This window comes from Rutilus rutilus (genome assembly GCF_951802725.1).
Source record: "Rutilus rutilus genome assembly, chromosome: 25".
Lineage (NCBI taxonomy): Eukaryota > Metazoa > Chordata > Actinopteri > Cypriniformes > Leuciscidae > Rutilus > Rutilus rutilus.
In genome coordinates this window covers 21,992,527-22,016,168 of record NC_140229.1, presented here as the reverse complement: position 1 = coordinate 22,016,168, position 23,642 = coordinate 21,992,527, and the positions used below count along the sequence as shown (strand labels likewise).

The following is a 23,642-nucleotide window of genomic DNA, read 5'->3' as shown; positions in this document are numbered from 1 at the left end:
CTGAGCAGATTCTGTTCAAATCACCTCAAATCACCTCAATCTCTTGCTGAGAATGAATGACTTCCAAAGGCAAAATAACAACATACAACCCTTTCCAAAAAAATTTATGTTAAATAAATTGACTCACACAAGCGTTAAAGGGGACCTATTATGCAAAATTCACTTTTGCATGGTGTTTGGACATAAATGTGTGTTGGCAGTGTGTGTACACAACCACCCAAATAGTGCTAAAAATCCACTCACTCCTTTTTTATTAATTCCCATAAATCATCAGCAGTGTCTCCCAACGACCTGTTTTCAGAATGCGGCTTTAGTGACGTCACAGGCCCCGCCCACGAGTGTTGACAGACACTGCCGTTTTAACATAGACCCGCCCTGATCGAGTTCTCAGTGAGCTGTACACATCCGCCATTGCTGCACTGACGAGAATGTCTCCCGAGCGGTGTTGCTGGATGTATTAATTCACATAGCTCTCTCTCTGTTTACTCCCGAAATCTGAGCCAGCCGCTGAAGACGAGGTGGATTCATTTTGTATTCGAAGAAAATGCTCCCTCAACTCTAACGTTACCGAATTTTGTTTATGTACTCACGCACTTCTTAAACTGTGTTTACTCAGCTCTTACGGTGATTTTCTGGAGTAAAACTGACGTTTCATCTTTTGTGTTATGTACAATAAACTTTATTAAACTCATCAGTATATTTTTGGCCATCATTCGGATGGGGTCTTACAGCAGGCTTGTATTAATAGTGGATACAAGCAATGACAAATAGGTTATAACCGTAATTAAACTGAACTATACCTGTTCCATCTCTATACAGCATATATTATCTGACTCTGTAGGCATTATTGTCCGACGCCGGGTCGAAATGAACACCGTTACTGTGAGTTTCTGTTTTTAATAGATTAAAACGCGAGCTCGTGAGGCTCCGCCCCCTGTGCCTTGCAGCAGCAGCTTATTTGCATTTAAAGGGGACACACTAAAACGGTGAAAAAAGTGACGATTTAAACATGCTGTAAAAAATGATCTGTTGGGTATTTTGAGCTTAAACTTCTCATACACACTCTGGGGACATCAGAGACTTATTTTACATCTTGTGAAAAGGGGCATAATAGGTCGCCTTTAATATTCATGAACTGTCACAATGAGCCATTGCAATCCGGAGACACCTCTGCTTTCTGTTTTTCTAAGAGAACAACCAATTAGGAGCCAATTTACAGGCTGTGAGGGGTCAAAAGGTCAAGGCATTGATGGATTGTGGGGTCTAAGGACACATCAATATAATCCCATCAAATACCGTTACGAATCTAACATCTCTGTCTATGAAAAGTAGCAGCATTTGTATGTGTGAGCATTAGACTAGTGTAAAAGTGTGAGGCCATGGGCTGTTTTATGTTCAAATAAACCGCACATCCCACAACGCCACACTGGGCTCGGCCCCAGAGGAGAAAACTGCAGCAGGGGTGAGTTGGCAAAGGAATATAAAGACACGTCCAATTGATTAATCAATAAATGTCAGCCTTAGATTAATTACACAGCCTGGAAGGCATACCAGCTGAAATTATGAAGACACCAAATTCAATAAAAGACTTTGGGCAGCACTTCTGGGTAGCATCAGTTAGACAATAAAAGTAAAAGGGCTATGAACACGGATCTACTCATCTGATTGGCAAACAGACTCAAAATTAATCTGACGTGCTAAACTCAATCCTGTTGAGTTCATCTCATGGGCTGCTTCCGGATTCACATGAGCGGAACGCTGTGCCATCTCAAAGTGAAAGGGCGGTTTGAAAGGTCAATACAAGTGAATTTATGAGTGTAACCTTACAGGCATCTTCCATCACATCCACCATCCATCTCTCAGACCTTCGGAGTGAGAGGTAGAGGGAGAAAAAGATGAGAGAAGTGGGGGAAAAAGCTCAGACAGCCTTTAGGATGCACATGTCAAGCACTGGCAGTGTTTGTGCTTTGAGGAAATGTTAACGGATCATTCTATGACCTTTGCTGGTGTGTGTGTGTGTGTGTGTGTAACTATGCAATCAAAAAATCGTGCCATTCTTATATTCTGCTCAAATCCAATTTTCTTGTGAGGTAGCTCACATTAGCTTTTAAATGTGGCCCATATCAAACACTAGTCCGGACATGCAACACTTTCCTACCTGGCACACAAAACATTGATGTAACCTCTCCGGTTCTACTCGCCCCACTCCAAGCGGGATTCAAACAGGCATCGGGATTCTGCGGGATTCGCAGCCTCTAGTGTCAGTCGCTAGCTCGCCTCTTGAGGCCAAGGGAGTGAGGTTTACCCGCACAGCTCTTTACTAGCTAGCCTCCGTTACACTCACCCCCATAAACCTCACTTCCATCCGGGTCACGGCACCAATGTAACCCCTTCCGTTATACTTGCCTCGCTCCGAGCGGGATTTGGCGTTTCCGGCATGGGAGGTAGGTGCGCTAACATGGAACCTAAAAACCATGGCTTCTAGCATCAGTCGCATGCGCGCCTCTTTACTAGCTGGCCTCGGTTACACTGACACATCCATTAATTTTGAGGGTAAGGGGACAAAAAAAGGATCAAATTCAGTTGCTGAGCTAAAATTCGAATGCCACAGATAAGGGTCTGAATAATTTTTTTTTTTTTTACACATCTGGTCATAACAAAATGTGAAAAAAAATGAAGGGTCTGAATACTTTCACAAGGCATTATATACATTATATTAACATTAGTGGCGATATAAGTGGCAACATTATTTCCATAAATAAACTCTAAAGTATGCTGCTTTAAATTTGCTCATAAGGAAAACTATAGGGGAAAACCTGTCAGTGTGTGAGTTTTATTGATTCAAAAAATAAAGGGAAATTATGTTCAGGTGGAGTACTCCTCTAAATGTCAAATCACACGAATTACAACCGAACTTTTCACAATGATGACACACTGCAATGAAAGTGGCCCAGATTAGAACTGAAAATGTCAAATGTCATTGATTTCTGTTGTTCACACTATCATCCAAACTCTAGGATAATTGGGCCACATTAAACTGCATGTGTGATCGTACCCTATGTGTAAGACTGTGCCTCAGCACATCTTTTTCAGTGATGACTATCAAGTGAGTAACGGCGTGATGCATACACATGCTCATCACTTTCTTTGATCAATACACACACATCAGCCTTCAGAAGGACATCAGGGCAAGGGGAAGCGTAGCTGTCACTGATGTGTCAAAACTGTCCCTACACACACATTATACAAACTCCTATACAAATAGTGATGACCTATTGATGTGCTGACATATCTGATCATTACATTATTTAGAAAAAGAAAAGGGATGTGTGAATGCAAGCTCAATTTCACACACTGTTGTGTTACAAAATGTGTCAGAATGTTAATAAATCCAACACAAATACAAATTTTAATCTCAGCACTGCCAAAAGGGATGCTAGAGCTAGCATTGTCATAAATTGTCTGTTTCTGTGTTCAGTATTTTCTTTAGATTAACTAATTTGTGGACTTTGTGGACTTAGCGGATTACCCAAATAACTCATTTAGTTCCACAGCATTGAAAATTGAAGGTAAATACCCTTAATACTGAGGTTTGTTACAAGCCGAAGTAATGAAAAAAACACACATTAAAGCACCATTCACACTAACAGCAATTTTTAGCATTGAAACAATTAAATGTCAATTAGAGTTTCCAAGAAAGAGCGTCAACAACCACTGGACAACACACTAAACATTGGCTAAGCATTCGCATCTGCATTTGTATACTTGCGTAGAGTATTTCAGGCCTAGAGAGAGAAAGAGCACGATAAAAAGGCGAGGTCTGTTTTTATTCCCTGTCACATAAGCACATGTAAATGTAGCCGCTATGGCTTAGGTTATGAAGTGTTTACTGAATGATAAAATCCACTGCGTATTGAACATACAGACATTCAGTGTGGTCAGCAACCCCTGGGCAAGTAGTCGTATCGTCCCAGTAGGGATGCACATACACACACATTGACAAGAAGATCTGCCTCGTAATGCCGGCTGGCAGGTCACAGAGAGATATCACTGTCATACACACACACACAGACACACACTCCTGCCCTTCTGTCATCTGCCCCTGATAGCACGCAGAATGCGTTTGATGTCGTTTCAACATCATATCTGGTGTTTGCACTGAACGAAAGGATATCGCAACATGCTTCCTTGCATTTCTGCCTCTTTCTCTCTATCTCACCTCAGTGAGACACTCTTTCTGTATATCTCATCGCATTGTTGAGCCTGCAGCAGTCAGCCCTTGAGCTATGCTACGATTGGCTGGAGATGATGTCATCTCTTCCGGAGAGCGCCGCAGCAGAGCGTGCCATTGGCTGGCAGCGTAAACGGTGGCGGAGTGCTGAGATCTCACTTTCATTCATGTGCAGCTGGGGAGGGGCATTTGTTGGCGGGTGGCCCGTGACCTCACAGCTAAGGTTGCATTGTAGCGGTACACTGTTAAACTGTCCCAGCATAATGATACTTCAGACATACACTAGAATGAAGTGCTAATGGGAGTTTATAATGGGAAAGTGTGGAGCCCAGGGCTTTGTTCATGCAGCTCAGGTGTGCACAAACCCACGCGGCACACCCGCTAATGTCTGCACCAGCATGCTTAACGGTGTTCACACATTCATTACACACACATTTACACGCAGCCACACGGTGACTGGAGCAACCTAATCAGTGCGTCTCTGATGGGGGTTGGGATACGGGGGTGGGGTTGTCCTGGAGCGTGAGGCTGTCACCATGGCGACACTGCAGATGATGCACTCCTCCTGGAGTTGGGGGAGCTGAGTAAAGATGGAGAGTGCTGGGGAGCTCCCTTACACAGATAAACACACACCAGACGTGTGTGTTTGGTGCCACTTATTTAACCCAACTGACATACACTAACCCTTCTCAACATGTGCGAAACCGTACTACACACACTAGGTATTAGCCAGCAATATCCCTCTGTGATGTCAATGTCTCTGTTCTCTCGCTCTCGTTCTCCACCCTGTACATGATGTCATTGTTTTTCTGTAGTTGCTGCAGAGACATATGAACGTGATTCTTTCCAGGATCTTCCAGATTGTAGAGGAGAAATCCACTCTTCTGGACGTTCAAAAACATGCAGTTCTCTTCCTCATAATGCTTCTCATAGAGGACCTGCACTAATATGTGCCAGTGAATATAACTAGAGACCCTGCCTCGCGCATTACCAGCAAAACTGGGTTAATTCAATTTAACATACAATGCAAAACTGAAGATTACATGCTCTACACAAGTCTATAACTAATCCAATCCAGACAACACAACAGTCTAAAGAAGCTTAAAAGATTTCAATTTAGTTATCACCACACTTTGACATGGTGCTGCTGAAATGGAATTGAATTCATTTACAGCAATTAACTGTCTAATCTTTCCTTCTCATCAATTTGTCATTTAGGGTGATTTGGTTGCTGTGTGGTGGGTGGTATCACTTCAATCTCAGACAATAAAATGCATTTTTATGATTGTTCTGTTGTACTGTGTTACCAAGCATGGCACAATTCTCTGCTGTCTACGGTAATTCACAGTAGTGTCTCATCTAAAGTGATGGGTGCTATGGTAACGCAATGATGCAAACAGGGGCAAGTTGGAGTCCTGATGGAGCGACTATGAGTCCAACAAGTCGCTAGTACTCAAATGTCACAGAGATAGGAAATGCATGGTCCCTGCTTGAACTGGTCAAACACATGCTCAAACACAGAAAGATAAACAAGCCCGGTTTCATGCATGCCTGACACAAATGTCCATAATTTTTCAAATACCATATCAACAGCGTGAATGGATATAACATCAGCTCACACAAAACTATAAATACCAAGGGTTATTTGCACTAAACACTACTCACTGATAAGCCATGATGCCAAGTCACGTACTGGACATATTTTCAACAGTAGATAAGGCCATTTACAGAACACCATTTTAGAATAACAAGGCAAAAAAAAAAAAAAAAGAAGAAGTTCAAAAGGACAAGCTATGTCTTAAACTTCCTTCACTGATCAAGTGTATTCTACATGCACGACTGATTCTACCTGTCTCCGACCCCACTGATAGCCTTGAAGTGGTTCCTTGTCTTGTGACCAAAACAAGTAATGACAAGGCCCCCTTAATGAAGTTTAAAAGAGAGAGCATATTTCTTGTGATGTCTCCTGAAGATCCCTCTCATATACATGCATTATCATGCATTCATCCTTTTATCAGTGAACTGGAAAGGGGCATGTGGCTGTCTATTGACCCTAAGGTCAAACCAGGATAAAGGTCAAGTGGACATACAAAAGAGACCTGACTCCAGCCTACACCACTTCCCAGCCCACTTTCCTTTGGTCCCACCTGCTCAACAGATCCTTTGATGGACTGAAACTTTAGGACTTCTCTTTCATGATACTGGCTTTTCTTTCACTTCAGAGGAAATTAATTCCTGGTGGTGTTGATAATCCACTGTCACTGAAGCATCTGATTGTGGATGCCTAAGACAGAGACACTGCTTGTTCAGTGCTAACAACCAATTGCACTGACCTATTGGATTTGCAATGTGATTGGATATTAAAGCAGTGGAGAGGATGAGTCGAGGAAGGGATAGAAGAGAGACATGGTGAAACCTGCACAGAGATGAGCTGAAAGGGTCTCTTCGGCTCTTTGTGATCTCAACGCTCTCTTAAAGGGATGGAAGCATTAAAGACTTCTGATGGCTAGCCATGAAAAAAACTCCCTCTGATCTCTGTTCAGATAATAGAATAAACATATCTCATTAATTCCACTTCCATTCCACTAACATGTAAATAAAACATAAATTAAAAAAACAAGCACACAACCAGCTCATAGTTTCTTAGATATAGTGCACTTATAGGACTCAACCACATCTCATTTCACCACATGGATTTCTTTGCCAACAATTTTCTGGATAAGAGTTTTCAATTTTCAAGATAAAAGAGAATATAGTCTTTGCTTGAGCAATCAAATGTCACATCAAATAAATCAGTGTTTCCCAACCCTTGTCCTGGAGTACCACAACCCTGCACATTTTGAATGTTTCCCTAATTAAACACAGCTGGTTCAACTCATCAGCTCAAGACCTGAAATGGGTGTTTCAGATATAAGAGAGACACAAAATGTGTACTGTTGGGGCTAAACCAGAACCAGGGCTAAAAAGCCATTGCTTTAAACCATCCATATCACTAACCTGTCATATTTTGAGGATCACCGGAGGCTAGTTCACATCACAATTTTAAAGTTATATTTATAAGTTAAAGTTAGAGTTAGAGTTAAAATTATAAAGTTGATAGGATTTGTTGGATCTATTTGATAATCTTGTTGGTGAGGGGTGTCTAAACCTTATTCTGGAGGACCACCTTCCTTTAGAGTTTAGCTCCAACCCACATTAAACACAGATGAACCAGCCAATCAGGAAGGTGGTCATCCAGGAACAGACAACTTTAGAATGGCTGAATTGTTGGCATTTGTTGGCGCAGTTTGATTCACAAACAAACACATCCAACTTTTGCACAGATGGCCTGTGACTAATTTAGCTTTTTTGACAACTTCAGCATCTTAATTTGTGTGATAAGCAAAGCAGAACAAACATCATTAGTCTGAGAAGTATACACAATATGAATGAAGACTAATCCAGTCTCTGAGGGACTTCTAGTTCAGCCACATTATCAAAGGGATGAGAAGAAATTGGTACAGAAATAGTTTGGGGGGAGGTATATAAAAATCCTGGCACTCCAAATCCGCGTGGCGTTCATTAGGAGAGAAAACAGCCCTGCGTAATTAGGTTATCCTCACATTCAGTAACAGGGAGATTTACTCTTGAACTTTTCTGTTTAACAGCTGCTAAGCCGCCGCAGCCCTGGGGAAGAGACAGTGGCACCAGAGAGGATTTGGAGAGGATAGAAAGGAAAACATAAGAAAAAGACAAGAAAGAAAGAAAGAAAGAAAGAGGGGAGAGGGACAGTCATACCCCTGAATATTTGAATATTAAATTATTGTTTTTTTTTGTAATGGCTGGAAGGGAGAGAGGTTGAGGGGGAATCTATGCAACTGAATCACACACCAGATTAGAGCAACAACCCACCAAAGCAGACAATTACACTAGACTTAATGTGTCTGGAATCTGTGTTAATGGTAACGGGGTATTCGTTTCAGACCCCCAGTGTGAATGTGGTTCCCGACCCCTGGGGTTAAAACTGGCATCACCACATATGCAAGTGGGGTCGCAGGCAAAAGGACGGTCGAGCTGCCAGCCGGCAGAGAATAGGGGGATTAAGATGAAACAATCAAAGTGCAACTGCAAGAGACAGATGGGGGATTTAGGGTTGATGCTGTCCCTGATAAACACGCAGTACCCTAGCCCAATTTAAATCAAGACTGCACCATCTTTACTGGTAATGAGGTTGATGCAGGGACACATCTGAGATCACTGGGAGAACTGCACACTAAATCTCTGGGTCCAAACTGGGACTCAAACCCAAGTCTAAGGATAAGGCAAGACATTTTTAGACAAATTGCAAGCAAAGTCTTATGGCTGGTTTAGAATTAAGTTTAGAAATATAAGGATAGGGCTTGAGTTACTTGGGGCCAAGCTATCCAAAATATCTACCTATACCACTACCCTGAAAATTCCATAAACTGTAAAAACAAGGTCAAGCTACTTGAAAGAATTCAAATTACAAAGAAACTCTCCACTGTCTGTTTTTCTGCATGTGAAAATCAACTCAGAATGACTATTATCAATCTACAGCTGAGACACCACCATCTCCTCCTGGTGCGCTCTGAGCTCAGGTGGCCAATGAGATGAACATATACATCATTTCAGACAGTCTATGGACCTCTTTGGCCCCTACAAGGATTTGAGTATTTTCATTTTGTTCTTAGTAAATGCCAAATTGTCATAACTGTGAGGTGTGCTTATACTGTGTGTATATGGCTTGCTCTAAGTTTGTGCTGTATACAAACTAGCAAAGAGTTTTTCCCTGTACAATGTTGAAAACTGTAAAACAAAAAAATCCTCCCTCACATTTGTACATATTTGATTATACTGAAAGTATAACATTTATATAGAACATTGTGGTAAGGGTTAAATAACTGTACCCTTAGGGCTAGAATGTGAAATCTGTAAACTGTCTATAACTTATGCTAAAATGCACTGTAAACATTTTGTTTTTAGGGACACATTTTTTACCATCTGCACCTAGCTGTGCATTTATAGTAAGACAGTGCCACTCTGGCACTCTGGAGTGCAAAACACTATAATTTCATCACCTTAAACGCCCTCTGTTTAGCTTTTAAAAGCAACAGGAAAAAAACAAACAGAGAGGGTGAGAAAAGTAAATGAGGCAAACAAGTATTGTCCTTCTTTTTATAGTGCTTAGTGCACCACCCAAACTCAGAGCCAAAATTGTACTGTTGTTATCCAGTCCAAGTTGGCTGAAATAGAGGACAATTAGACGACACCCATTCCCCTTTCCCAGCCTTTCCACTGAAATCCTATGTTGTTCTGAGATCATGTATCAGACCTCGACAGAGTAACTCAGAGGTTTTTTTTTTTTTTGTATTCTGAGCCTCGCATGAAACAATATATCTTTGCTTTCAGATATAAAAAGCATGACCTCCAGAGCTACTTTGATGCATTCTCCTCTTTCCTGAGCCCCATTACAATCCACTACATAACCGCAGGGTGACAACAGAGCCCTGCCTGCCCGTTCATCTAACTGTGCATCATCAGCACTAGTGTTACAGCTGAGCCAAAGTGAGCTGAGCCCAGTCTGCACATCGACTCACATACACACACACACACACACACACACACACACACACACACACACACACACACACACACACACACACACAGTGCAGTGATATCATAGCCCAGGCTGGTGGAATGACACAGTTGTTGGGTTTGCACAATTGTAACGGGCCAAACACATAGCCCTGAGGGGCACCCTTCCCTGCAAGCAGATGCCCTGAACTGAGCAATCAATATGTATGCTTACATACACCACTACACACTGGAAATGTGACATGCATCTTCCTCTACTTCTCATGCAGGAACTCCTCATGGCACATTTAGAGATGATGTAATCCAGATCCACACCTTTTCTCACGCATCACGCATCACACAGCATATACATGTACATACTCTGTGGCTGCATGCTCACACACACAAGCATTCAGGGGGTACCCCCCTCTCACCTGCACCTGCATGAAGGAGCCCCTGTAGAAGCAGCAGGCAGCCGCTGACAGGGCACTCCACAGGCTGCATCTCTCCGTCATGGCTCCGGTCCTCCTCTCTTCAGCTCGTCCACCCCTGGAGTCCACTAGAAGCCCTGGGTCATGCCCTGTCTCCTAGCGTTCACCCCGCGCTCAAGCCACTGCCGCAACTGATCAGTGCTATCGCTGTTCCACTGGAGCCAGCGTCATCCCAGATCTGCACCGGCTTCCTCTCTCTCCCTTCTCAATGTCTCGATCTCTCTCCCTCTCTGACTTTCAATGTATCTCTCCCACTCAGTTCCACTGCCTCTTACTCTCACTCTAGCGCTTGCTATGCTTCACAGCGCTGGCAGGGATTACCTCATCGCTCTTGGATGAAAGCAGCGGGAGGGGGGAGGGACGGAGGGGGAGAGAGAGGGATGTAGAAAGAGAGAGATGCTTGCAGGCACTGAGACCCCACCCACCCCCTCCTCCAGGCCTCCAAACAATGCTGGGGGGAGAGAGACAGAGAGAGAGAGAGAGAGAGAGAGAGGTATGTGGCGCACGCATTCAGCACCTACTCAAAGGAATTTTCCCTTTTATTCCGGTTTGAAAGACTGCAAAAGAAAAGCAGGAGGGGGGCAGTCAGTCTATAGACACTCACCCTCATGCACATACACTCTTCCACACCCACTGAGTCGCAAAAGCAGAGAAAATAGTTAAATCCAGGCACACATGACTGTTTGTGTACAAGTTAAAAAAAATAATAATACTACGAAAAACGGGAGTGGATGTTGTAAGTCTGGGCATGCAGGATCTATTTAGAATCTGAGTTGTGCTTGGAAATAAAATTATGTTTTCTAGGAACGTAGTAAAAACCTGCTAATGAGCCTCAGTCTTTGAATATTCCCTATTGGATACTACCCACGCACATACTTACTCCAGATAAAATGAGTCTGACTCTGGCACAGCAGTCTAGGGTGGGGCGTTTGCTCCCTAGGGACTATTGTGACATCAAAATGGACGCCTTGCTATGGCAACCAACTGAAAGCTTTGACAGCAGCATCCTTAAAGGAATAGTTCATCCAAAAAAAAAGGAAAGACTGTCATTTGCCAAACAGGAATAGGCTGAAAGTTAATTAGTTATTCACAAGATAATTGTTCCCTCTGTAATAGCTCTCAAATATTATTTGTGCTTCTGCATATTCAAACTTCGCGTATTAAGACTTGGTAGGTTTTACATCGAATGGCAATGGATCTTGCATGTCTTGTAACCACACATGCCATGTCAAGTTTGAATACGTACAAATGAGATTAGAGAGCTACAGTGGTGGAGGAAGAATACTGGTGAAAAATGACTTCAGTCTGTTTGTCACATGAAATCCTATTGCTTCAGAAGATGTGGAATACAATATACAGTACAAGTTGAAATGGACTACAATTATAGTGTTTCTTTTTATACTTCAACAGCATCCGCCCCCATTCACTTTCAATGTATGGACAAGAGCAGTCTGGACATTATTCAAAACTTCTCCTTTTGTGTTCCATGAAAGAAAGTAAGTCATACGAGTACGGAATTATATTAGGGTAAACAAATTATCATTCTTGGGTAAACTATCCCATTAAATCAGGGGAGTCCAATCCTGTTCCTGGAGAGCCAATGTCCTGCAGAGTTTGGTTCCAGCTTGCTGCAACACAATTGCCTGTAAGTTAATACTAAAGACCTTGATTAGCTGGTTCAGATGTGTTTAATTAGGATTTAAATTGTGCAGGATAGTGGCCCTCCAGGAGCAGGATGACACACCTGCTGGATACGCAATATGTCTGTAAGGATCACATCAGTATTTTGAGTCTATAAATTTGGTTCTATAACAAGCTTACTAAGCAATGATGCTTACAGTATCAACTAGGGAAGTCACACAATGAAAAAACAAAAGATATAATTAGACGAAACCCATTCTGCAAAGAAATCTCACTGATGCTATTGTGCATTTGCAGATAATCCACTCAGAACATGTTAATTTCATGTTGAACGCTCATCAGCCTAAGACAAAAGGAGAATGAATGTCAAGTTGAAGCGCTTAAAGTGTAAAAGATAGAGGTGTAATCCATTGTGTGGGTTAAATATGTTATGGTGTGTGTTCGTCTCATGAGATCATGCAATGAAAAAAGGATTTCATGCTATTTCCACAGATATGATGAGGAGTCTCACATGACACACACATGGTGACAAACATATGGCAACCACAGACAGATTTTTGTGAGAGATGAAATTACTGCCTAAATTGACTTTTTGTAGCTTGATTTCCCAGTGGCTTTGTGGTATCAGAGCATTGCTGTACTTATTTGAGTGTCCTGACCAGAACAGCACAGCAATGGTGTGAGATTGGGACGGGTTTACCTGTTTGTTTAACCAATGGCAGATGGAGGGAAATGTTTGAAAACAGTCATTATTCTTCCAAATCCATCCCATTGAAACCATGACCTTGGCCGAGCAGTATTTGAGATAAAAGAACAGATGAAACTCTAAAAGAGAACTAAATCTGAAAAGCAGCATTTAGCTAAATTTTATTTAATCTCATTGCTATAGGAGAAATAACATGTGTCATGTCTAGGAGGAACAATTGTGATAATAAAGAGAACTCGGTTTTTCTTGCCTTCCTCTCTGTCCCAGATCTCTACTTTCTGAGCTCCCTCTCTGTTTCTTGTTTTTGGTATCACGCTGTTCTGTGTATCTATGCTGATCATGTATTTTTTCTTCACAACCCCTCCTCAATCTTTCATTCAATCTCTCTCTCAGTTAAATATTAATTACACAGTGAGTGTCCTGGAGGCAGGGTGCAGTGGTACAATGGAGAGGAGCTAGACTCTGTGAGCGAACTGGTAATGAGGAGGTGGAGGGGGTTTGTCTCTCCCTCCATCTGCCTACAGGGCCCGAACGCCTCACCTCCCCCTTCCCATTAACATTAATGAGCTCGGCCCCCCTTGGAATTCTGGGTATTGTAGTTGCCATGTAATGGCTCCTGCCCAAGTCGGCACTGCTTTTGCTGATCAAGCAGTTTGGTCATTTGGTTTGATCTGTAGCAGTAATAGAAGACCATGAGAAGCATGTTAGTGTGTGAGGTCTAGTCAATTTACAGTATAATCAATGCAGAGCTGTGTATAGTGATTTGATTTAGATGGAATAACTGGCTGTCCTATGTATTTCCATGCTGAAAAAAAGGAAGGAGTGGAAAAAAAGCTTTCACCAGCTGAGTTTACATCACTTTGTCTTTCTCAATTCATTGCCTGTCTTTCTTCACTTACTGTTCACCTCTCCATGTCTCGTTCTTCTTATGCATCACTATTACTATTGCCATTTTTAAAACCCCTAACCATGAGAGCACAAATCATGCAGCTTGTTGGGGAGATGGTGCTGTTACTTTACTAAGCAATCTAAATTATGATCTTTGCCTGGTGCACAATAAAAACACACAAATCACATTGAAAGAGGGACCTGAGACATAACTTGCATCCCAAATATCACAGAGAACAGGGATTGGCCTCTTTTGACCAGTAAAAAAAAGACATCTAGAGCAACCACCTAGCAATGCCTAAGCAATCTCCCATCCCACAGCATTTCCATGGAACATCACCACAATTGCTATCCTTACTACTTGTTGTGTCCAAATTAACTATTTTTAAAGTCCCCATGAAATAAAGAAAAAATGTTTTGGCTTTTAGTATGAATATGTTAGCCTTAAGGTTATCTATAACCAATGACAAAATTCGCATTTAAAAGATATAAGCATTCAAAACGTAGTCTCTCACTTCCGCCAAAATGGATCAATGATTTTGATGACATCACCCTGCACTTCAGCTTCTCATCAGATTTTCTGTCCAATCAAATGCTCTCTAGATTCTGAAGCGTCCCGCCCCCTACACTATAAATAGACGCTGAAACTGTGGCTGAAATCGGTCACTTGTTCACACTATTACTATTTTCTACATGGTAAATAGTGAATAGTCCACAGTGCACTATATAGGGTATAGGGAACGAGTCAGACAGAGTAAATATGCTTTCCATTGGGGCGAATGAAGTCTGGTTTGGTCCGGTTGGTCAAGAGACACAATAGCACAGAGCGGATCATATGCACAAGTCGGCGCAGACCTCAAAACGTATCGGACACATTTGAATTCTGCACAGAATGCTGTATTTTAAGGGAGATTTGGAGGAGAAACGGTTAGAGATTAAGGAAACTGCGGCTTCACCGAGCTCAACGGCTCTGGTTGAGCTGTGATATAAACTAAACGCCATTGGCTATTTAAAAAAAGGGGAGGAGCTGTTTGATATGTCCCGTCCTATCTTCCTGTTTCAGTGGAAATGACGTCAACACATCGAATAATGCTGCGCATTTCAAAGCACTTCAGTGTGCCTTTAAGTACAAATATCAGTTCATGTAACAAAAATGACCATGGTCCTAATATGATTTGGTGGACATGGTACAATGGCAATACCATGCTACTAGATACTAGCTATGATTTCTTGTTTTTGGACATTACATTTGGACATTGGTATTACTTTGGGAGTACCATATAAACACTGTGGTACAAAGTACTGTAGTGCTGTTACGAGAGATCAGCTTTGGTATCTTTCAGTAGAATTTTCAGTGATACAATTATTGAGAGGAAACTGCAAATTGGTGTTAGCGGCAAGCAGAAAGGTTAGGAGTTCAATCCTATGGTACTGGGAAAGGTGTGAGATCTAGGAACTGCCGAGATAATGAGATGGCAGCCCAGCAGAAAATAAACATCACGTATCAACGGCTGAATGGAAGAACGCAATCGCGAACACCTCAAGTGTCTGGGCCTCTGGGAACGCTCTGTTCTGGAGCGAAGACCAGTTGTTCATCTCTGTTTCCAGTTGAAAGAGCTGTTTTTTTGCCATTACAGTGAACATTCAGGGCAGAGACTCATTTTAACTCAGACACCATTAAACTTTCATATTGTGGCGGAGAAGAGAAGCATCCAAGAAATGGAGGGAAAGGCTGCTGTGCATCCAATCAAACTAGTACAAATCTACCGCAGATTCATCTGTCACTTGGTAGAAACTAGTCATATTTGACGCATACCAACATGGATAGGTTGTCTAACAAAAAAACATGAATAAAACTATAGAAGGTAAAAAATAAAAAAAACATGCTAGACCTAGGCAGTTTCTAGTAATTATGGTTAAAGGATGGAAAGGATTTTAAGGATGTTTTGTTGCTTTTGTACAATAAACAGTTATGGTCCTGCTGTGTTGCCACTTGGCTGTAACTAGGGTTTGGAAATGAGAATGGTCTGGGGTGGGGTGTTAAGAAAATATAATAAAATATACAATAAAACCTACAAATGCACTAATGTAATTTGTCAGAATCTTTCTCTGTCTCTGTTCTGTCTGTTTTGGAGGAAGGACGTTGTTAAATTATACCTTATTTATTACATAACACTTTGATAAGACTTTATTTTAGGCTTATTTGTTTATTATTCATGCAACAATACTTATTACTGTATGGATATTACTATATGGATAAGTAATAAGAACTTTGTGCTCTAACAGTATGAATGTTTTTAGCATGACTTTGTGAAAGGTTAGCTACAAAACTGAACAAAATAGCCATTTTCATTGCCATTTTTAGCATATGCACTTGTTCTACAGATATGTGTACTTGTGTCATTATGATACTGTTTGTTTTACAGCATTGATACCGTTTCTTACAGATAAAATAATGAAGATCATTGCGTTTCTCTTTTCAATTTTTTTAATATGAAAAATGTACAGAGTTTCGGACCTCGATGGCCTCACAGCTGACTATGACCATGTTGCTACTTGATTTTCAATGTAAAAAATCTATGTGGGACTCAAAAACCACTTCTACTCAGTTCAATCTCTGAACGAATGACTCTTTTCAGCCGGTTCTTTTTAGTGAACCAAAATCATATTGCATGACCAGTATTGTCAAAATCCAAAACAAATGGCTCCTATGATCAGATTTTTTTTTTTAAAGCAAGAAGTTTTATTATGTTAAGTTGTATACAAGGCTTTCGCGACTTAAAGGTACACTATGTAACTTTTTTTGTTTAAAAATAACAACATGTAAATAATGAGTCAATACATCATCAATTCTTCTTCCAAAATGTATTTTTTGTCTTACCCTGATTCACTAGGGTAAGCCTATTGTAACTGTTTATATTTTAGACCTGTCGGCTGGTTTTCGTGGGAAACTGTGTAAATGCGTCACTCGTCTGTGCGTATCTCGTCATATCCGTAAATAAATCAAACTCAGGCTACTTTGACGCGTGTATAGTGTGGGAGTGGCAGAGGTTGTATCAACGAGTAAGAAAGGTTGACATGAAGTAGCTAAATCTCCAACCTCCAGGGAATCACACGTTTTAAACAAACGGTGAATAGAGGAGAGTCTGCTGGCAAAAAGAGAACGTGACAGAGCTCGTAATAAAACAAGAACCAACATTGGATTGGCTTTTCGGAGATATCGAAAACTGAGGGATTTGAAAAATAGTGTTTTTATTACTCAACAGATGAGTAAGGTATTTTATTGAACAGATAACTTGCCATATGTAGCTCTCGAACAGAGCTGATAGTAAATCATTATCTATTGTGAAGGGTCATTTCATCCGCACAGTCACGCAGAGCCGAAGCACAAACAAAACAATGTTCTTCAGCAAAATGCATGCAGTTTTGTTTTTTAAATGATAGAGAGGTCAAAATGTGCATTGTGTACATTTTAATCATTATAGTTAATGACTGGTTGTTTATAAAGACAAACATTATCTTTCCAGATTTTTTTTAAATAATGAAATTAAAATGTTACATGCTACATTTGGCAGCAAACTGCAGAGGTCAGCATTTTCCCAAACGTTTCATCCTCAAAAGTAAAAGAATTAAGGAATCAGAATTGTTTACTTCCTCACAATTCCCATCCATTAGACTGTGTGCATGTGTCACGGACAAAGAGGAAGTTTCAGTATTTGTGTGCACATATTTTATACAGTGTGTGTGTAAATGAGAATGTGTGTTTTGAAGGCTTGAGGGTCATGTGGACCTGGCCACACCTAACCTTCCCTTACACAGAGCTTCAGGAGATGAAGAGCAGTTTACAGCTCCATCTAGAGGCAGCAGGGTTCACTACACAGCAATTAAATGCAGAATCTAATATCTTAATGACAGTAAATAAGGGCAGGCACAGGAAGGACATTCATTTGCACCAAATCAGCACATTCCAAAAGTACTCATTAGATGAATTTCTTATTACATCTCCAAATGGTGCATTTAGTTAATTAATACAGGGATTTTGCCTAATTAAGCATGAAATAACCATATTCAGCAAGTTGTCAGGAGGAAGCCTCAAAGAACAGACAGATTGAAGTAATAGATAGATATATTAACAGAATTCTTTCCAGCTCCTACTTATTAAGGATGAGAGATGTGTCTAGTTTAAATACAATTTACCAATTGACTTCTTGCTAAGAGAAAGAAAGAAAGCCTTACTTCCACATATTCTCCTTGGTTGTCTGTGGTGTCCAGTTGTCTGTGAAAAGAAAAATTATTCAAATTATATACTACGCAATATAGTTAACTGTAAGCTGTCATATTTGTAAAATAAACCTCCAAAATAAAACACCAAAGCAAAGCTGACTGCAGATGATCCCACTTTATGCACAGATACTTACATTGCAAACTAGCTAAATAAATTGACAAAAAATATTGAAAGCCACCTCAAGGTCAAACTTAGGGAATTTAGGGAGAGAATGAGACTTGTAATGAGAGTGATGTCATCAAAAAGCAATATTTCTACTCATCCTGTTTCGTTTGTTTTCATGTCAGAAGATGCTTAGTAAATCTCAATGAGGAACTTGATCTTTTTTTAGCATCCTAAGGAAGTGAAAAGGGTGTTCCTTCACGTTCCTCCTTCTGCACGCCACATCAATGACACGATAAAACAAGGTTGAACCAAAAACAAGAATTGCAGAGACAGAGCATTTGACCACAGTAGTTGGTATATTACTTTATTAAAATGGCATATGATAGAATCATTCTTTTACTTTCTTTTTTTTACAGACAAATCTGTCTTTTCGGACAAATGTAATTAAATTACATTGAAAATGAGAAAAGCAGCATTATTTTTAACAAGATTTTTTCAGGTTTCAGGTTGTGTGGAATATTTAGAATGAAAGAGGAATATATCACTGATTTGTTCATTTTTATATTGTCAATTTAAAAAAAAAACAATAATTAAACAGCCTATAATACACATTATATAAAAATATATAAAAATAAATATGTAATTTATTTTCTTGTTGAATGTTCAAAAGTTTCAGAAAATGACTTTAATAAACCCTGAGGAATTTTTATTGGTGTAAAAGTGTGATAACTAGCCCCAGTTTTTCCTACATGTACATGACAGAAAGAGTTTTTGGTAAAGAGGAAAATACTACACCACAAAATTTGTATGAGAGAACGTCTCGGTTACGACTGTAACCCTGGTTCACTGAAGAGGGAACGAGACGCTGCGTCGAGATGCTGTGGGAAAGCCTCTGCGTGATTGTCCAATGGCGTGACGGAACGTCATGTGAGGTCATCAACCAGGAAACTATAAAGCATACCTGGAACAAACAGTCACTAGCTTCTGATAGGCTGAAGCAAGTCGCTCACAGGCATGCAGGGAGTATGGCAGGGCGACGCAGCCTCTCGTTCCCTCTTCAGGGAACCAGGGTTACAGTCGTAACCCGAGACGTTCCCTTTCAAGGGAACTCGAGCTGCGTCGAGACGTGGTGAGAACACTATACCCACGACGCCATAGTAACAAGTGCCTGTCCGTGTGAAATCTCTGCGCACAGTAAGACGAAAGCACCTCCGCCCCTGGAGTGGTCAAGGTCAAAAACCTCACTAATGTGTGCGGCGAGGCAGCAAACATATCGGAGGGAACTCCTGACGATAATGTTTAAGAAGCAGCCATTCTTCTAGTCTCCTGGTCACAGTGCCACGAAGAAAACGTTACTAGAGGGTGTATCCCCAAGGATACACCACTTAAAGGGACATGGTAAGCAGCTAAGGCCTCCATGTACACCTTTAGTGTGGAGGGGGATAGACCTGCGGAGAATCGTTCCTGCAGGAACTCCAGCACTGCAACCACTGGGCAGATAACTGGGTCCGGCTGGTGCTCTCCGCACCAGGAAGTGAAAAATATCCACTTCAAGGTGTAGAGTTTCCTCGTGGAGGGAGCTCTGGAGTGGAGGATGGTCTCAACAACCTCAGTTGAGAGACCTGAATTTATGAGCTGGGTCCCCCTCAGAGGCCAAGTTTCCAAAATTGAAATTTATAATCCCCGTAATCTACACACTGCCTCTGCACACGAGAGATCCGAGATCGAGTCACAGAATCTTTATTGCAGCCCCGTAATCTACGCACTGCCTCGGCACACACGAGATCCGAGCCAAAGAATCTTTATTGACTTTCTTCCCTTGAGAAGAAAGCCAACAGGAGCAGAGCTAAAACTCTCGATAGTGCATATGTTACACGTCGGGAATTTATGAATGAACACTTTCAGCCCCCTTTTACTAGAGCTGACCGTGCATGCTCCACTCCTAAAGAAACAACACATAAATCGCGTATGGCCCCACTCGTAATAAGCGAGAGCAGGGACGAACACACGATCCAAAAAGCTGTTTGCTCGCCATTATACTCCCGTCTAGATATATAATATGCTTGTGGACAAACAACAATAAATAGACAGAGACAGTTTCACACAGAGCGCTTGCTGAAGACACAGAAGCTAGTGACTGTTTGTTCCAGGTGTGCTTTATAGTTTCCTGGTCAATGACGTCACATGACGTTCCGTCACGCCATTGGACTGATTTCATAAGTGCTTCATGACGCAATTACGCAGAGGCTTTCCCACAGCGTCTCGACGCAGCTCGAGTTCCCTTGAGAGCCAAACAAACTTATGGGATGAGTGATGTTTGATAAATCTGCAACAGCAAATTCACTGTCAAATCATGGCAAGAAAAGTTGGAAAAGTTTCATAAACGCAGAAGTGTGTGGAAGCCACTGCCAAACACACTGAAAAGACATTGAATTAATGCTCAGTCAATCAAAGAGGTGAAACAAGCGTGTGTTAAACAGAAGTTTCAACGCTATCTCACGAACAAGATTTTATGAGGTGACATCTTGAATTTAGACTATGCATATGATCTTCGTTTAGTGAAAGATGATCTTTTGTACTGTTTTATCAGTGGTTGTCCTGGTAAAGTGATGCTGCATGGTGAAGCTCTTGAATGGCGAAGCTCTTAAAAACATTGCATACAAACACAGGAAGACTCTTAACACAATGTTTCCTGAAGACATTTTTCACATCCTCCAGCTGTGCTGGCTGACCTCACATCATTATTCTCTTTCAGCCATATTCACAAATGACAGGGAAAATATCTTGCTCGCAAACAACAAACCAGGTGTCGTTCATAAAGAGCTATGACCAAGTACAATCTAATTATAATAAACCAGGGTACAATGTTTTTGTAGCATACAGTCTGACTGTATTAAAACGGCTCCCCAAGACAAGGTACCATAATAATACCGTGTTATTATAATTATTTTATTTTATTGCCATATAATGTCTCAAAGTAACAAAGCATTATCATTTGATATTACAACTATGGAAACTTTTGTAAAGGCAATGTTGAATTCAAAGTATACAGTGATAAAAAGTTAACTAATTATTTTTTCAAGTTCACTATTTACTAAATACCTCTATATATAAAGCAATTTAGCCACTACTGTCATTATAATTCAAAAAAAGTAAAATAAATGAAATGAAATCACTGAAAGATTATGAAAAGTATTATGTTTTTTGTAGAAGCAGTATCATTTTAGAGGAAACTACAATTACTGTGTTGAATGTTTGACATTTACTCTACGACACACACAACAAACTGACAATGATAAACTCACCTTAGATCCTTGTGCAACTTCATACTCAAACACTTACAAATGAAAAGGCAACAACAACACCAAAAACTTTTTCTTAAAAAAAAAAAGACCCAAAGGGGTGTTTCCCAATTTAAAATTGTAAATTAAATGTCTCAGTCTGTTCCCAGACTACAGTCTGTCAAGTCCTTGTGCAAGCTGAGAAGAATGAACAGCAACTTTCGTTTGAATCCCTGTTTATCCTGTTGCTCTCTGCTGCCCTCTAATGTGAATTTACTCTTGAAACACCGGGTGCTTCTCAATACTTAAACTGATGCTTCCTCGTTTCCTCGCTCCTCCGTCCTCCAGACCGTGACCCGTAAACCTATCGAAGTCAGCCATCTTGAAGGACATCTCAATTCTCTAACTGCACCGCGAGGAACGAGGAGTGAGGAAGCTTCCAGAGTAACCATGAGTGAGGATGCACGGGTGTATTTATGCTTTTCCTTTGTGGTTTAAATAAAGCCATATATCCCACATATTTCAACAGGGCATCTTACTTTATTATTTTTATTTATGAATTTCTTGAATAACCAAAATTCAACAACATAAGGGCAGATCCTTTGAGCACAGCTGATGACACTTTGTTGGACCCTATGGAGGTCAATGTGGTCTATCAACTATTTGGTTACCCATATTCTTTAGAATATCTATTTTGTGTTCAGCAGAAGAAAGAAATTCATACAGGTTTGAAACTACATGAGGGTGAGTAAAAGATGTTTTAAATTTTTTGGTGAACTATCCCTAATATTCTGGCATTTTGTTATCGCCATACAAAAAAAAAGTAACACGAAGGTTTCCAGTGGCGTTTAGGACGGGCCCTTGAGATAAACTATATTAGACTGCATGTCCAGACGCACAGAGCAGATCCTGGAGAATCACGGTAATGTTTTTTCTCAGCCTCTATCTCATGAGATCATCTCAAGCGTGACATCAATCCTGATGTACATTTACAATGAGCCAGAACCGCTTTCACAAAGGAACGAGAGCATATTGTATCACAAAACCACGCTGTCACGGTATGTGGTCAGACACGAGGATTACTCTCGTCTGACATTACAGTGCAGCTTCCTGATTTATCTGTGAAGAGTTGAATGAATGAATGAAGCATTTACATAGCACTTTATTATCTACTATTGTACACCCAACGCGCTTTACAAATGTGGATGATTCGACGTCAGCTTTGACTGTCGAGAAGAAAAGTGCGCAACATGGGCGTATATCGGTCGCAAAGGGGATGCCCTTCTGACACCTAAAATGACAAATGGGACAACCTACAATCTTTTTCTTTGTCATTGTAAGTCCACAAGACCGCGAGTCTACATTAAGTGTGCCATTTGGGACAGGGATAGTATCCGAGATGCTATTGTGTGAACAGGATATTTCGACACTCAAATTCTCGAATCATTCTCAAAACTGGACATGGAGTGTCTATTGAGAGTGGCATTCTCCAAAAAAATAGGATTTTACAGACGTTAACAAGGACTTTTCAGCTAGAAAAACAAAGAAGAAAAGTTTCTTAAGTTATGTTGTTCGAATTTATTCATACACAAGCATGATTTGAAAAGTCTTACTTGTAACACTGTAGCCCAGTGGCCTCAGGTTTATCTTAATGTGTCTCTGTCTACATCCTTACCTTACCTTCACTACATACTGGATTTAATCCAGTATGTCATTGTGATGCAGGCTGCAGCAAAGACATCTTGGAGCTGGAAGCAATATTCACAAAATGGGGTATTTTGTTTAAGGCGAGTTTACGCCAAAGATTTACGAACAGAAACTTGTAGCTACTTGCAAAAGAAAATGGTCTGTAACATTCTAACACTGTTTCTACACCAGTGCATCCTTGGACACTTCAAAGCGAATACTCCAGACCCATTTGTCCTGTTGTTGGGAGAGCAAGCGCGCATTAACTGTCGGTGACTTGCCACGCATCCGGTGTAGACAGAATCACTTGCTGAATTCGAAACCTAGACTACTTGTAGGCTACTATTTTTACCATATTTTTCTATGGGCGAACTAGTAGGAGTAGTATATGCGGTTCCAAATACAGCAACTAATGGGTTCTATGTGCTTTTGTTATGTGTCGCGCCATTCGCTTCCGGTTTAGACCGGTTTAGACAGATGTGTAGCAAGGTTGTGAGACTAAAACTATTTGTCAAAAAACATTTTCGTAAACTGAAATAAAATAGAAATTTCAACATAATATGAAAAACTAAAACGAAACAAAACTGACAACAGTTACTGAAAAACTAACTGAAATAAAATAATAATTAGCAAAAATAAATAATCGTTTTCGTAATTAATAAGCTCTCATCCTGTAGTGGAAAATCAAGTTTTTCCATTAGACGCGCTACTTTATTTTTCAATGTAAACACGAGCTAGATGTGGACATGTGACC

General features: G+C 40.7%; 1 protein-coding gene across 2 annotated transcripts in view; it reads right to left on the bottom strand.

The window, feature by feature from the left end:
* LOC311285215 (SH2 domain-containing protein 3C-like) overlaps positions 1-21,264 on the bottom strand; it is a 47,503-nt gene extending 26,239 nt beyond the window's left edge. The window contains exons 1-2 of one of the 2 annotated variants that reach the window (XM_084400771.1): positions 21,227-21,264; positions 17,768-17,807 (exon numbers count right to left, since the gene is read on the bottom strand). In XM_084400771.1, the coding sequence (XP_084256897.1) occupies positions 17,768-17,807; positions 21,227-21,249 (63 nt within the window). In that variant the 5' untranslated portion in view covers positions 21,250-21,264. Of the gene's footprint in view, positions 1-10,239; positions 10,510-17,767; positions 17,808-21,226 lie in introns of those variants that run through there. The other variant, XM_084400770.1, reaches the window with a different exon arrangement.
* Positions 21,265-23,642: the final 2,378 nt, after the last annotated feature.